The 16,183-nt window shown below is 44.3% G+C and overlaps 1 protein-coding gene across 1 annotated transcript; it reads left to right on the top strand.

Moving 5' to 3' along the window:
• The first annotated feature begins 2,561 nt into the window (after positions 1–2,561).
• On the top strand, positions 2,562–14,858 carry PPP1R15B (protein phosphatase 1 regulatory subunit 15B). Its single transcript, XM_075853746.1, has 2 exons — positions 2,562–4,580; positions 11,434–14,858. The coding sequence occupies exons 1-2, from the start codon at positions 2,730–2,732 to the stop codon at positions 11,629–11,631; spliced, it is 2,049 nt and encodes a 682-aa protein (XP_075709861.1). The 5' UTR covers positions 2,562–2,729; the 3' UTR covers positions 11,632–14,858.
• The last annotated feature ends 1,325 nt before the right edge of the window (positions 14,859–16,183 follow it).

Below are 16,183 nucleotides of genomic sequence, written 5' to 3'. Positions count from 1 at the left end.
TAAAGCATAGTGCCCCCATACAGTATAATGCCCCCATACAGTATAATGCCGCATAGCTGCCCAATAGAGTAGATAGAAAAGTGGATTCAGCAGCACCGGTATGGTGTGGGTGCAAGCCCAAAGGGATAGACCAAAATCCCAATTACGTATAGAGCAAAAATCAGGCAGCACTCCATTTGTAAAGGTGAAAAAAAGAGGGTACTTTTATTGTCCCATAGGCTAAGCCTATGGGACAATAAAAGTACCCTCTTTTTTTCACCTTTACAAACGGAGTGCTGCCTGATTTTTGCTCTATGCCCAATAGAGTAACTGCCCACATGCATTATAATGCCCCCATAGCTGCCCCCCACATCCAGTATAATGTCTCTTACTGCTAATAAAAATCAAAATACTCACCTAACCCCGTTTCCACGATAAGTGGAGGAGATCCCGCTGCTCCTCTGGTCTGTGCTATGACCGGCTTAGTCAGACAGGCGCGACGGCTTCACTGGACCGCGCGAGCTGACGACTCCCTGCTTCACTATTGGATTCAGCTGTATCTGCAACCTGAGGATGCAGATACAGTTGAAACCAGAACATACCACCAGCTGTCCCGGACTGTTTCGCTGGACCCGGGACGGCTGGGAGGTATGGTTTTGGCTACTGGTAGTACAGACTTGTAGCTGTAATGGGGCACAGTGGGAAAACTATAGTTGCCACTTATCAGTACAGTGTCTGAAGCTTATTTGGCCCCTGGATGGCACTTATGGGAACACTGCAGCAATGTCACTCACTCTTAGGCTAAGTTCACACAGAGTTTTTTGACGAGTTTTTTGATGAGGAAACCGCGCTAAAAAGCTCGTCAAAGACGGCCCGAAAATACCTCCCGTCGATTTCAATGGGAGGCGGGGTCGGTTTTCGCCTCTGACCTCCCATTGTCTTCAATGGGAGGCAGAGAAAGCGTATTTCGCAGCGTTTTATGCCCGCAGCGCCCAATGGCCGCGGGTGAAAAACGCAGCGAAAATCGGCGTGCAGGGAGAAGAAAATCTGCCTCAAACTTCCAAACGGAATTTGAGGCAGAAATTGCCCCTACAAAATACTCTGTGTGAACATAGCCTTAGGGCTTATTCAGACAAACGTGATATACGTCCGTGCAACGCGCATGATTTTCACGCGCCTCGCACGGACCTATATTAGTCTATGGGGCCGTGCAGACTGTCAGTGATTTTTGTGCAGCGTGAGTCCGCTGCGTAAAACTCACGACATGTCCGTTCTTTGTGCGTATTTCGCGCATCACGCACCCATTGAAGTCAATGGGTGCGTGAAAATCACGCATGCCACACGGAAGCACTTCCGTGCGAACTGCGTGATTCGCGCAATAGCTGTAAAACTATGAATGTAAACATCCAAACGGAATGTCATAATGATGGCGGCTGCGCGAAAATCACGCAGCCGCGCATCATACGGGGCTGACACACGGAGCTGTTAAGTACCTTTTGTGCGCGCAAAACACATTTTTTGCGCGCGCAAAACGCGCATACTCGTGTGAATCCGGCCTTAAGGCCGTATTCACACGAACGGCCAATTTGCATCCATGCGGAACCCGTTCTCACAGATCCCTTAGACTTGAGTCTATCGCGGGATCCAGGAAAACGGCCAAAAATAGAACATGTCCTATTTTTTCACAAGCTGTTCACATGGTCCGTTAAAAAAAACAAAAAACAGCTGCGTAAGCAGCCCCATAGACGTGAATTGATTTTAATGCAGCCGTGTGACGGCCGTTAAAAAAACCATTAGTCACACGGCTGATTATCTGTTGTGTGAATAAGCCCTAACACCTCTTGCACACGACCGAGTTTAGGCCGTGAAAAACGGTCCGTGCGTCGGCCAATTTCCCGGCCCGACTGTGGTACAGGTGAATGTAGACATTTGTGATGCTATATGTCTCTGCCTCCCCAAGGAACTGCTGCTCCATACTGTGCAAAATGATACAGTACAGCAGTTCCGTGGGGAGGCAGAGACTCCGAGCTTCATAACATGTCTGACGCCAGGAGTCCCGTTCACCTGTACCGTGGTCGGGCCGGGAAATCCAGCTGACACTCAGACCATTTTTCACGCCCGATCTTGGTCGTGCGCAACTGCCGTAAGGCTGGGGGTATGCGGCAACAATCGGTTGCAGTAAAATCACAAGATTACCACAACCTTAACGGAAAAAAGGTTGAAAAAGTCACAATGTCGACATGTTTGGTCAAAAGAGACCATGTGAATAATGCATCTCAGTGTATATAGGAGGGTGGTACCCGATATTAAACGTTGGAGGGTATACAGTAGCTTCACAAGTATCCCCAACCATACACACACAATTCACAACTCCTGTGAAAAAAGTGCAGAAACCCCTAACAACCAGCTGAACGCCCCAATAAGCAGCCTGTTCAGGTTTCCTTTGCATTCATTACTATACATAAGCACATCTCTGTAATGTTATCCCGCCAAGTGCTGGCGGACACGATGAGAAAGCGCATGCGCACTACACTCTCCTCACTCACGTTCCTGCCCACGTACACGTCACAGTCCATGTTGCGTCACGTGCTCCGCCCTTTCTACGCTCTTCCCTTCACAGCTCGTCCAGCTGTTAGACAGACGCCGGTGTCTGAGCTCGGGCCGGTGTCGTAGCTGTCATCGCTACAGGAGAGCCTTATGGCGGCGGTTTTCTGTTCTACGACACCTCGGCACTGTACCAGTGAGGCCTGATGTGTGCCATTCGGGACTCCTCGCCCTTCCCGGGGTTCCGGGCCCTGCTAGGCCGCTTCCTCCACGGCCTGCTCCAGTACCGTGTGTTCCAACTGCTCGGGGCTGCCTGGTCTTACTTAATGGGACTTTCGGGAGCTTCGTTCTTCTCCTTTCTGCCCTCTGCCTGGGTGGTGCACAGATCGGTTGGGCCTGATGAATTGCCTGAAATGCTGGAAGCCCTTGGGCTGCGGTCAGGGCCATGGGAGGAGCTGGAAGAATGTCTGGAAGAGCTGGGTCCCTGGAAGGAACTTCTGTCTCCTGCCATGAAAGCAGATCTGGAGATCATGAATCCATGGAAGGGGTATGTTTCCTCCAGCAAGGAGCAGGAACCCTGGGACACTGCTTTAGAGGGATTGGGCACTTGGCACAACAAAATGCAGGCACTGTGGGAGCCAGGGCTGGGCACCTGGAAAGATCATGTAGACCATGACCAAGATGAGTGCCATAGTAAGCCCTCTGTCGACAACACTTCCTCTTTTAGCCACCTACATGAGAGTGGACTATGTGATGTAGACCGTGAGAAGAATAATGCCCAGCTACATTCCTCTTCTCTTGGCATGGTGTCCTGTATCTTTAACCCCGGCTCAGGTGGAGTGTTCACTTGGCTTGAACAAAATCTTCAAAACAAAGATGTTCTTGAAACCTCTAGTCCGATTAAGCCCGAAGTTGAAATTGAACATATTCGTAACAAGAGGCTTTGGTTCCTGCAGCAGAACCAAAGCCAAGATGTTCCCACCACTGATCTCAAGCAAGATGAATATGTTCAGCAACCTGCACAGAATCTCATAAAGTTAGATGTGCCAGTATCTGGGTGGCATGATGGGCACAATCGGGACATATCTCCTGACTGCCAGCTGTTGTCAGAGTTTGATTTGGATCAGAGCAGTTTCATGGAGCTTCCTGGTACCGACCCAGGTTCCAAACCTCCTCTTTCCCTACTGGTTCCAAAGCCATACAATTCCGGCAACACCCAGAGTAAATATCCACCCAGCCCAGATCAGGACCAAGGGTATCATAGTTTAGAGGATTGGCAGTGCTTGAATATTAAACACCTCCAGTTAGGGGGCATTTCACCCCCTGAAGTCTGTGATGACGGAGCTCATGGGCCTACAGAACTTTCATGTTCAGTTATGAAAGATTTAAAAGTTGAGCAGTACCGGGATGACCTGGACTCTGATGCGGAGGAAGAAACGCATGTCCCGTCTGTTCCTCTTTGCACAAATAAACATATTGGCTATATTTTGGGTACAGTTGTGAGCGATGATGAAGAGGAAGACCCCAGTTCCTCATGTGATGATGATGATTGGGCTGAGGAGGAGGATGATGATGATGGCTTTGACAGTGAAGGATCAGTATCTGCCACAGAAAGTGACGTTCCTGAGGAAGTTGTGCTGTGGAACTCCTGCAACTCTGATCCTTACAACCCACAGAACTTTACTGCTAGTTTACAAACTGGTCCCATTGCGGAGGTGAATTCCCACCTTGAAGGACCGGGAGCTATCATTTCTGATGATGAAGAATCGTGGTGTGACACTGATGCCGTGTCAGACAGTGATAGTGAGGACGAATTTAGCGCCAATGAACAGGAAAACGTAAAACTCTGGAATGGGTTCCTCAAATCTGAAGATCCCTACAACCCCTTATTTTTTAAAGCCTCAGTAAAAACATCTGAGCAAAAAAAACAGAACAGTGACGCTGGCGCCAAACATTTTATGACTGTTCCCACTCGCCCCAATGATTCTCCGCTTTTACGGTTGAGAAAGACGCAGTGTGTGTCCATGAAGAAAAGTGCCAATGTTGGTCATAAAAAGGTATATATCATTTGGCATACTTATTGATATAAACTTGTAGAAGTCTTGCCCCGTTCATTTATAATGCCGTACTTTAGGGCTACCACGTGTTCAGAATGCTTCCAATGACGTGTTAATCTTTCTACTGCCTTATGCGGTATTTTGTCTAAATATATCTGAATGGCCGTTTTATTTTGGCTACTTGTAAGTTGACAGCTGTGTTTTTTTTTAGAACTGCTTGGCAGAAATGAATTTAACGGTCTTGCAGAGTATTGAAATCTTATGTAGTCTATTTTGGGCCTCCTGGAGGTTCCTAGTTTTTAACTTTAAATCCTGGTTAGTACCACATCCCGATGACCCCGTTTAGTGTACTATTGAGGGTGGGAACATACCTGATGTCATTGTGAAGAGCACGCACTATACAACTAAGGGCCTGTTCACATCACTGTTCGCTTTCCGTTCCGGGGTTCCGTCGGCTGAACCCCGCAACGAAAAAGTGGAAGTACAGCTTCCGTTTCAGTCACCATTGATCTCAATGGTGACGGAAACATCGCTAATGGTTTCCGTTCGTCACCATTCCGGCAGGTTTCCGTTTTAATGACGGAATCAATTTTGCAGTCGACTGCGCTATTGATTCTGTCAGAAAACCAGAAACCTGCCAGAATGGTGACGAACGGAAACCATTAGCGATGTTTCCGTCACCATTGAGATCAATGGTGACTGAAACAGAAGCTGTGCTTTCACGTTCCATTGCAGGGTTCAGCCGACGGAAACCTCCAACGGAACCCCGGAAATGAACTGTGATGTGAACAGGCCCTTAGTTCTAGTGCTTGTCTAGAACCAAACTTCTACCAAGTGACGCTGAGTGATCGCATAGATGTCTGCATAAGTCACTATTGGGCCCATAGTATTTGCATGCCGGTTTTGTCGGTACAGGTGAGTAATGCATAGTGACTATTAAATATGGGTTATTGCGTCTTTGATTTTGGGGAGGGAGGAGTTTTTACCTTTTGAGTCATTAAGTGCTCCGACCGTGTATTTCTGTATGGAAAATTTGCGCTGATAAGATTTGTCCTTTGCTAGAGGTTCTGAAGGCCGTGGGATCTGTCCACATGCTTCAGGATTGTCAAACTACTGTAAAACGTTCAGATTTGCAATTGTGTGTGTGTATGTATAATATATATATATACTTTTGGCCGTTACTTAGGTTTATTTATTTATTTCCATGATAACTCTGAAAAGAAACCCCAAGAGGACGTGTCATCGGATTCTGTCAGTAGAGAAGCCACAGACTTTGGGCCTGTAACTTCAATCAATCCTATATCAAGGCCAGGGCCACGCAGCCACTTTGGTCACGACGTAGGTCAATATGTCACACTGCCTGCATCACCGTAATAAACGTGAATGTGGCCACGTCTTGACTCGCAGTTTGCTGTGATACGGCAATCGCAAGGAATCCAAACTTGCTGGATTTTTTTTGTGACGGTTGTGGCCATCTGTTGGTCATAAAGTGGCCACATTAAATTTCAATACTGGGAAGTAGGAAGGGTGACACAGCGATCGTTTGTCATGCGGCCAAAGTCGTTGTGTAGCCTAATATATTTACTAGTCCCATATTTTTAGTGTACACTTTCTGTCTGACCTCAAAATGAGATGTCAGTTTGAATTCCCCAGTCTACAGTCCTCGTGATGACTCCAAGAACAGTGACCTGTGCTTTTTGGCCTATATCCTAGTGCACTGAGTAGTACCTGCTGTTGGCATGTCGGTAAGATCTAGTATGGTATATTAAGACGGTGCAGAGATCGTCGCGATTACCCAAAACGCTGGTTTTTTTTTTTGTTTGTTTTTTTGCAAAGCCACAGCATTTTTCAGCAGTCTCTGCAAAAAATACAACGTATCCGCTACATCTGAATATACCCTTAAAGTTGGAGTAATGGTATCCGGTTGGATATTGGGGAAATTTTACCTATTATGCTGTGGTCCGTTAAGACCGAGAGGATTCTGATAGTTCTCCTCTAAGGCCGTGTTCACATGTAGGAACTTTTGTGCCGAAGTCCGCATCCCATTGTTTGCGGTACGGTTTTTATCGGCATAGTAAATTAAAAATTGACCATTCTTGACGCAGATTCCCTGGTGGGTAGCCACATGCCGATTGAAAGGGAAAAGTGTGCTGTGACTTTCCCTAATGGTGAATTCACACACTGCAGATTTATTGCAGAAATTTCTAGAACTGTTCACACGTGGCAGAAACCACTCCATTCTAATGAATGGACTTTACAATGAAGTGTGTGTCTGTGTGTGTCTTTGTATCTTTCTATTCTGAGGGTACAAAACTTGCTGGAAAGTGAACCGTCATTGTTGCGTACTGTTGGTTCTGCTGAAGTCGGTGTAATTGATTGTAACTGCTGGATTTCTGTTGGCCTCATTTAGAAGTGACTCGGGGTTATCGCACTGACGTTCTGCGGCTCAATAATGTTCTACCGGTTCTGTCAAATAATTCTCAATGATCTTACTTGCTGGTATTAGTAGTGATCTGTTCTGTTTGATACCTTCCCTTCTAATCGTACCGCCTCGTGCTTGTTATCAAACTTATGGAACCAATTATTTAGTCCTACTGTAATATGTATATTAATCTAGTGCTACACTATGGAGCTGTAGGCAGAAGAAATGTTTCTAGGGGAGAATACCTGTGTATTATGGCATCCTATGGGCCATGTTCTGATTCATATAGCGCGGTCCAGTATGCAATTTTTTTTTTTTTGCCAAGAAATGCATCATGTGAATAAGCCCTTAGGGTATGTTCACACGCAGTGAGCAAAAACATCTGGAAATACGGAGCGGTTTTCAGGCGAAAACAGCTCCTGGTTTTCAGACGTTTTTTTTTAACAACTCCGCTTTTTTCGCGGAGCTGTTTTACGGCCCTTTTTGGAGCTGTTTTTCAATGGAGTCAATGAAAAACTCCTCCAAAAAACGTCCCAAGAAGTGTCCTGCACTTCTTTTGACGAGCCGTCATTTTACGTGCCGTATTTTGACGGCGACGCGTAAAATAAAGGCTCGTGGGAACAGAACATCGTAATTCCCATTGAAAGCAATGGGCAGATGTTTGTAGGCGTATTAGGGGCGTTTTTTCAGGCATAATTCGAGGCGTAAAACGCCTGAATTAGGTCTGAAAACAGTGCGTGTGAACATTACAGTTCTGAACCAGAGAGGTAATGAGGCCTTCATTTTTCTTTTTTGTATTTTCTTTTTCCTATAGTGAAGGTGTTAAGACAACACGTAACGGATTTGCTGCGGAACATGTTTCTTCTTCCTATGAAGACATTCCACAGCTTTTCCGCAGCAAATAACGCAGTACATTGTAGTTTGCTGCAGAATTGTTTTTCCTCATTGATTTCTATGGGGAAATAAAACACCGCAGATCAGTCCGCTTTTTGCAGCAATAATTGACATGCCGCGGAAATAAAATTACGCATCGCAGGTGAATTTCTGGATGGAGTTTTTCCGCAGCATGTGGATGACATTTGTTAAATCACACCCACTTTGCTGCTACTGTATCACGCTGTGTATTTTCAGTCAGCGATTCCAGACGAAAAATACACAGCAATTGCGTTACATGTGGACAAGCCCTAAGGAGGGTAAGTTCACACAGGTCGCATACGCTGTGGTAAAGTATGCAGCATATCCGACCTAGAATGGGCAGGGAATTCTAACGAAAAAAACCTGCCAAATGTTGGCGCAGTTTTTCGGCTGGAATTGCCGCTGCAGGAGCCAGAGCCCAGGAAACTTACCTCACTGGCGTTGCCATAACAACGCGTCCCTGCTCCCCATGTCTGGTCTCCATACAGCCCAGCCTGCTGTGATTCTGCAGCCACGGTGGTCAACAGCCGAGGGAACAAGTAGCCATCGCTATAGCAACGCCAGGGAGGCACGTATTGAATTTATTCAGGAAAACTTTGTTTGTTGCAGATTTTTACCCCCCCCCCCAATGAACTCAATTGTTGAAATCCGCAACCGTTCCGCAGCATAAATTGACTTGTAGCAGATTTTAAAAAAAACACAACGTAGGTCAATTTATGGCCGGTTTGTCGGCTGATCTTTTCCTACAGCGTGTGGATGAGATTTGTTAAAATGTCATCCACTTTGCTGCTAATGTAATACGCTGCGGATTTTCCACAATGATTCCGCCCCGTTTTGATTATACCCTGAATCCGCCCCGGTAAACCGTTCTTTTTGCCAGGGAAGGCTTCTTTGGTCAGGCCATCCATATAATACATTGGACTTTTGGTTCTCCCAGAACGGGATCTGCTCTTACTATGTTGCCCATATGGATAAGAGTTGTATTCATGAGACAACCCGTCATTTTTAAATCTATAGTCACTGGAAGGGTTTTTTTATTTTTTGGGATTAAATTGATTGTGTCAAATTAGACCAGTAAAACCTTTTTTTTTTTTTTTTTTTTTTCGTTTTTTTTTTTCTGGTTGACTGATGACCGAAACCAAAGCAAGGGTCCTCCTATGTCAGGTTGTTCCTATTTTCAGCAGTTGGCAGTAGATTTCCTTGTTTGTGCTGTAGTTATTATTGTATCTTTAGGAGCCATGTCATAGCATCCCTGGTAATGGCTTCCCGAGAGATAAGACTCAGACTGATGTAAAAGACTGAAACATAAAACCCGCGGCGGGATAAGGCTGATGTAACTGTAGGACAGACCTGCTATTCCACAGGGAGGGAACTTGTAGCATAATAGGCGCATACGCAATCAAGAAAATCGCACATTTAGATCGGAAATATTATACCAAATAAAAATCTTATGGGATATGAAAGACAGGGTTTTGTTGAAAAAAAAATAAACGTTCCTCTGTGGGTTTGGCACTAGTAGACTCATTCATTTTATTCTTAGTATAATTATGGTTGTAAATATATTAGAGAATGGAACTCGTTTTTTTTCTGTCTGACAAACCGGTATTGGTGTTTAGAGATCATCGTAAACATGGCGGGTGTAAGAGTTTAATTTATATACTTCATATGAAGCTCTTATTTTTGGTAAAAATATTTTATTTCGCTCTAAGACATGAATGCTTTGGCAACGAGTAACAGAAGGCAGGAATAACAGGGTTAAATAGAGCTGAAATCCTGTAATTAGTCAGCATTTGTTTGCTTCACAAAGATAAAGTCATCTGGGTTAGCGTGACTCGGCACTTAGACACCCACTGGCATATTTGGGCTGCGCTGTGAACAGATAAGGTTTCTGCTGGTGCTTTGTCACAACCTTTACATTTAGTGGGTTTCAGAACACGGTGGCGTCTCCTCTATGAAAATGTCACAGAATGATGGTTGTCCACAGCAAACAATTGGATCTCTTTTTTTAAATTTTCTGGCTTTAAAGAGTACCAGTCACCTTTCCTGACATGTCTGTTTTAGTAAATACTTTTATTCCCCACAAACTAATAATTCTGGAGCATCTTTTCTTAGAACTCTTCATTATACCGTTCCTCTGTTATTCCTCCTACAAATTTATGAATAAATAGACTGAGTGTTACCAGTTGGGAGTGTGTCGCTACACAGACTGACAATGTCCAATCAGTGCGGATACGATCCTTTGATCAATGGAATGGTAACACCCAGTTGTCAATTTATACATAACTTTCTAGGAGGAATAAAAGAGGAACGGCACAATGCAGAGTTCTTTTAAAATATGCTGCAGAGTTGGGATTTTATGGGGAATACAAGTATTAAGTAAAACAAACATGTCAGCAGAGCTGATAGGTCGTCTTTAAGTGGAATTTTACCGTGTAGTTGTTGTGGGCATTATCTTCATTTTGGTCTGAACTTTCGTAAATGAGGCCCATTGATGCAACAAATGAACATTTCACACATTAAAGGGGTATTCCCATCTCGGACATTTATATGCCATAAATGTCTGATAGAGGTGAGACCCACATCTAGGACCTGCAACTTTATCCAGATTGGGGGCCCCCTGACCTCCTTCTGTCGCTGGGCTCCAACCAATGGACTTATGAGGTGGCTTAGTTTTCCAGAAGAAAAGCTGAGCGCGTTTTGCGATGCTGTTTCTGGAACACTTCTTTGGGAGCTCTGGAAACAGTGTAGCAAAATGCGATTGGCTGTTTCCTAAAAAAAAAAAACTTATCACCCACCTTGTCAGACAGTGGCCGGAGCCCAGCGAAAGAAGGTAGGACAGAGATCAGGGTGCCCTGTTCTAGAGATAGGTGCGGGTCTTACCTCCTGGGACCCGCACCTATTGACCACTGGTATATGCCATACATTTCGGAGATGGGAACACCCATTTTAATGAAATTTCAAGTCAAATTCTTTGTTCTTCGTGGCCGGGGCTAGATGGTGGCTTCTGGAGAAACCAGACATCCAGGGTTGCAGCAAACCCCAATAGAAATGTTTCTTTGCATCAATGATCCCATCTGGTTGCACGGTGAATGTTTCTGTTTATGAAATCCTATAATGGGATCAACAAATGAACATAGACTTTAGTAGTCGGCTTCATTATTTGATGAAAAACTTCCATAGACGTCAATAAGGTTCCATCAGCAAATGTCTAGGCACGTTGACAGCCTGGCTCCTGGGGGTCCAGCCTTGATCCCTTTGATACCATACGTTTGTGTTGGATAATGTCTTCATTTGGGGTGTGGAGCAAGTTTCATTGTCACTGTCAGGCACGTCAATTGCATAAGTAAAAAAAATGTAAATAACCTTTTCATATGGTAATGGTCATGACGCAGATCTGTTTTCAGCACCGCGGATACAATGTTTGCTTTTAACATTTTTGCGGGTTGGTTTCTTGTTACTTCTAAATGAACTAGAGTTTGTGTTAACTAGTATTTCCCATTACATTTGTTTTTCTAGGTGACCTTCCATGACAAAGTCACTATATACTATGTTTGCAGTGAAGAAGAGCGAAAAGGTCACTGGGAGGAGTTTGCCCGAGACCGATGCCGATTTCAAAGGCGCATACAGGAAACGGAGTCTATGGTTGGACATTGCTTTACCCCTGATCACAGGCAAAAAGTGTGGAACAGAATGCAAGAATTCTGGGGCAGCTAGCCCCTCACCGTTCTAAAGCAACAGACTCTTTGCAGAAGTTTATCTATCCCAGTTACAATTCTATATTATCTACCTTTTTATCCTACAGGAAGGGGGGATGGTGAATCCAGGAACTGAACGCTATCGCAAGGCTAGCTTCTAACACATGACAACCTTGCCATTGCTTCTTTTAATCTCGTGTTACCCTTGCTCGGCTTCAGACTGCCAGAATGACCTAATGAGTCTAATACCACTTTTTCCAGCATCCTGTCCATCAAGAGTGCACTTTAGGTATTTACGGACCAGGATATCCTAAATTATCACAGTTTACTCATTTTATACATTATGTGGAAAAAAAATCCCAACTTTAAAAACTTTATTTTTCAGAACACAAACTTTTGTTTTAGATATTGGGATTGATTTGTCTTGTTTTTATGAGTTGAATCCTTTATGCTAATAGCAATCTCTTTATCCGATCATCTTCATTGTTTTGGCTAGTAAGTATAATAACTATGGCTCAGTATTTGGCCATGTTTTATGAGCAGAAGTCATGTATTTCCTGTTACCGTCTTTGCATAATAATTCCTGCTATATAAAGAGAAACCAGTTGCTGTGTCCAGACCTGAACACCAAAAGAGGATAAACCTGCTTTTATTTGTTTGCAATGCAAATGTCTGTAGGAGCTGTGGCTGAGAACATGCAAGCCTCCATATAATTAAGATTCCCTAAGTTATGATACCTGAAAATGTTACCCATGCCCGCACCTAGTGAGTTCAGACCGAACGTTACACTGCATTGTTTTTCAATCAGTCTTCTATAAAACCAATTCAAATCTTTTTAGCGCTTTTTCTGCTCTGCAGTGCACGTAACTAAACATGACCCAGATGTTTGGACACCTATGTGCCCTGAGCAATCCTGCAGTGCGTGATTGGAAGGGCCTATAGTTTTTTTTTTTAATACCACCACATGCCCCATACCTGTTGAATTTTATTTTTTTATCCCATTGCCTAAAGTGGGGGAAAAACGTTTTTGTTTTTTTCCCTTCTGTATATCTTTAAGATCGCAACAACTGCTCCAATCGCACTAACTGGTAAAGGAACCTAAGTGAAATGAATCCAACTACCAATAAGGCTACATCATAGTCCTTTTAGACTACGTGTCCCAGCATGCCATGTGCTGCCCAATATGCAATGTGTTTGGAGGGGGAGCTGTCAACCAATGCCATCTTCCTGGCCATCCGTAATTCCTAGAAATGAAGGAGCTTGCTGTCATTTTTCTGAGGAGTGAAGTTGTACTTTAATGTGGCTGTACAGGATTAGAAAATCATGGCTGCTTTCTTCTAGAGACCGCGCCACACCTGTCCATGGGTTGTGTGGTTTTGCAGCTTGGCTTCGTTGAAGTGAATGAGACTGAGCTGCAATACTGCACACAACCTGTGGACAGATGTGGCACTGTTTTTGGTCAAAAGCTCCCATTTTTTAACTAATCCTTTTAAGGCCTCCTTCACACTCTAGTTTTTTTTATTCAGCGTTTTTACACGCGCACGTTTTTAGTGACGTTGTAACATGCATTTTTGTCTGCCAGTTTTCAAGTCTTATAGAAAAGTAAGGGGAAAAAAACCACCATATTCAGAGCATGCTACTTTTTTTTTGAAAAAACAACAAAAACCACTGGCTCCAAAAAACGCCACAACCCAAATGCTTTGCATGTAGACGTATCAATAATTCACTAGTCCTCAACGTAACCTGTCTGCAGCGCCTTTTGGCCAGTGCAAAATGCATTGTGTGAATCCAGCCTAAGACCTTATTCACATGTAGCGGTAATGTGGCAGAGAACCAAACTACTACTGTATGTAAAAAAAGAAGCGCAGCACAACCCACATGGTAATACTTGGTCTAGATGGTTTCATTTCCTATATTGGTAGAATTTAGAATGGGTTCCACATTAAATGAATAGACCTTGGATATCATTTTTAGTTAGCAATGAAGCCTGACTATAAGGGGAGATTCACACGAACGTTGCGTTTTTGCGCGCGCAAACAACGCAGCGTTTTGCGAGCGCAAAAACCATTTGACAGCTGCGTGTGTCATGCGTGTCTGATGCGCGGCTGCGTGATTTTCGCGCAGCCGGCATCATAGAGATGAGGCTTGTCAACGCCCGTCACTGTCCAAGGTGCTGAAAGAGCTAAATCTTTCAGCACCCTCGGCAGTGAATGCCGAACACAACAGCGAAAAACCTGTAAAAAAAAAAGATAAAGTTCCTACTTACCGAGAACTTCCCGGCCGTTGCCTTGGTGACGCGTCCTTGGTGACGCGTCCTTGGTGACGCGCCTCTCTTGACATCGGGCCCCACCTCCCTGGATGACGCAGCAGTCCAAGTGACCGCTGCAGCCTGTGATTGGCTGGAGCTGTCACTTGAACTGAAGTGTCATCCCGGGAGGTCGGACTGCAGGAAGGAGACAGGAGTAATCGGTAAGTTAGAACTTCGTTTTTTTTTTACAGGTTAATGTATTTTGGGATCGCAAGTCACTGTCCATGGTGCTGAAACAGTTTAACTCTTTCAGCACCATGGACAGTGACTATCTCCTGACGTCGCGTACCGATAATTTTTTTGCCGGGATCGGCCAAAACGAGTTTGGCCGAACCCGGTGAAGTTCGGTACGCTTGTCCGGCTTCGCTCATCGCAAAGACACTCCGTTTGGATGTTCGGAAACAGAAAAGCACGTGGTGCTTTTCGGTTTTCATTCATCCTTTTCACTGCTGTTGCGCGAATCACGCTCGTCCCACGGAAGTGCTTCCGTGTGGTGCGCGTGATTTTCACGCACCCATTGACTTCAATGGGTGCGTGATGCGCGAAATACGCAGAGTTATTGAACCTGTCGCGCATTTTGCGCAGCAGACAAACGCTGCGCAAAAAGCACGGACTGTCTGTACTGCCCCATAGACTTGTATTGGTCCATGCGTGCCGCGTGAAAACCACGCGGCCCGCACGGACCGAATACACGCTCGTGTGAATCCACCCTAAGAATGGACTGTCATATTGCCATGAATCACCATACACATTATTTCTGTTTTTGGCTGTAAAGACGTGCCACAAAAAAAGAGGAACATGGCAAAATATTAAATGTATTTTTATATTAACTGAGGTTAATCACAAGCAAAAGTGACTATTTAATTTAAAATATATATTTCTTTGTATAAAAATCTAAAAACGAATCTTAATTTTAATAAACATCTGCAAGAGTTTCATTGTCCGATTTCAGTTTACACAAATGAATTGAATTAAGGTACTTTTCATTTTCAATTTATTTTTTGAGTTGCAGAAATTTCTGCATGGAATCTGTGGAATGTGATTATATAGCCTAATGCTGCAAGCGTGCGAGCCAAAGCCAAAAGTGAATTTGAAAGGAATGGCAAAAATAAGGAAAGACTGATCTATATATTTTTTCTTGTTGTATCCGCTCCTGACTTCAGCTCAATAGCTGCGTGTATGGTTCCAGCCTTAGGCTGGGTTCCCAGGTAGCGTAAATGCTGCAGATTTTCCGCAACGGAATTATGCGTGGGAATTCCACAGCATTTACAGTAGCAGCAAAGTGAATGAGATTTAGAAAATCTCAAGCCCACGCTGCAGAAAAAAAACGTAGAAAAGTAGTGCGGAAAGTGTTCTAGAGTGCGTCTTCCAATTCCGCAGCATGTCCGTTTATTCTGCGGGTTCTGTGCGAAGATGGTGCTCGTAGACGTCAATGGGGAGCATAAATTTCGCAATAGACTTATGTTGCAGTTTTTACAGCCTTTACGCAACGGAAACGCATATGAACAGGGAAAACGCGCTATTTGGTGCAGATTTACCATTGTTTTTCTTCAGATTCTGTGTGTGGGAACATACCCTTAGGCTGGGTTCCCACATAGCCTAAACGCTGAAGATTTTCCACAACGGAATTATGTGCGGAAAGTCTGCAGCATTTAGAGTAGCAGCAGAGTGGATGAGATTTAGAAAATCTCATGCCAACGCTGCGGAATAAAAACGCAGCATAAACGTTAATAAATTGACCTGCGGTGTGGAATTTAATCTAATTTTAAATCTGCAGCATGTCAATTTATGCTGTGTTTTAGTTAATTTTCGGTTGTTGCTTTTCCCTCATTGAATTCAATGGGGATGCAGAACCCACAACAGAAAGCCAAGTGTTGTGACTTTTGCGGCAGAATCGCAGTGATTACGCTGCAAAAATCACAACAACAAAAAATAATAATACTTCCCTCCGTTGTCCTTCCTGCAGTCTGGTCTTCTGGGATGATGTTTCATCCCATGTGACCGCTGCAGGCAATCACAGGCTGCAGCATCACATGGCCTGCAATGGAGGCTGGACTACGTGCAGAGAAGAGGGAGGGGGTAAGTATGGAAGTTTTTTTTTCTGCAATGGAAATTCAGTTCGTAAAACCTCACCACAACTTGGTGTGGTTTTTTTTCGAACGTAAGGTGCTGCGGGTTCCAGGTCGGATACGCTGCACGGTTTTTACGCAGTGTATCAGACTTGTGGGAACTCGGCCTTAGATTACATTTACAAATGGATTGC

The sequence above is a fragment of the Rhinoderma darwinii genome, chromosome 2 (assembly GCF_050947455.1).
Source record: "Rhinoderma darwinii isolate aRhiDar2 chromosome 2, aRhiDar2.hap1, whole genome shotgun sequence".
Lineage (NCBI taxonomy): Eukaryota > Metazoa > Chordata > Amphibia > Anura > Rhinodermatidae > Rhinoderma > Rhinoderma darwinii.
Note: the sequence above shows the minus strand (reverse complement) of the source record. Positions and strands in the feature narration are given on the sequence as shown.

Excerpts from the sequence above, each read along its gene's own strand:
- PPP1R15B (XM_075853746.1), top strand. The coding sequence starts at position 2,730 with ATGTGTGCCATTCGGGACTCCTCGCCCTTCCCGGGGTTCCGGGCCCTG. Across the intron at positions 4,581-11,433 it reads CCAATGTTGGTCATAAAAAG|GTGACCTTCCATGACAAAGT; the intron begins GTATATATCATT and ends TTGTTTTTCTAG.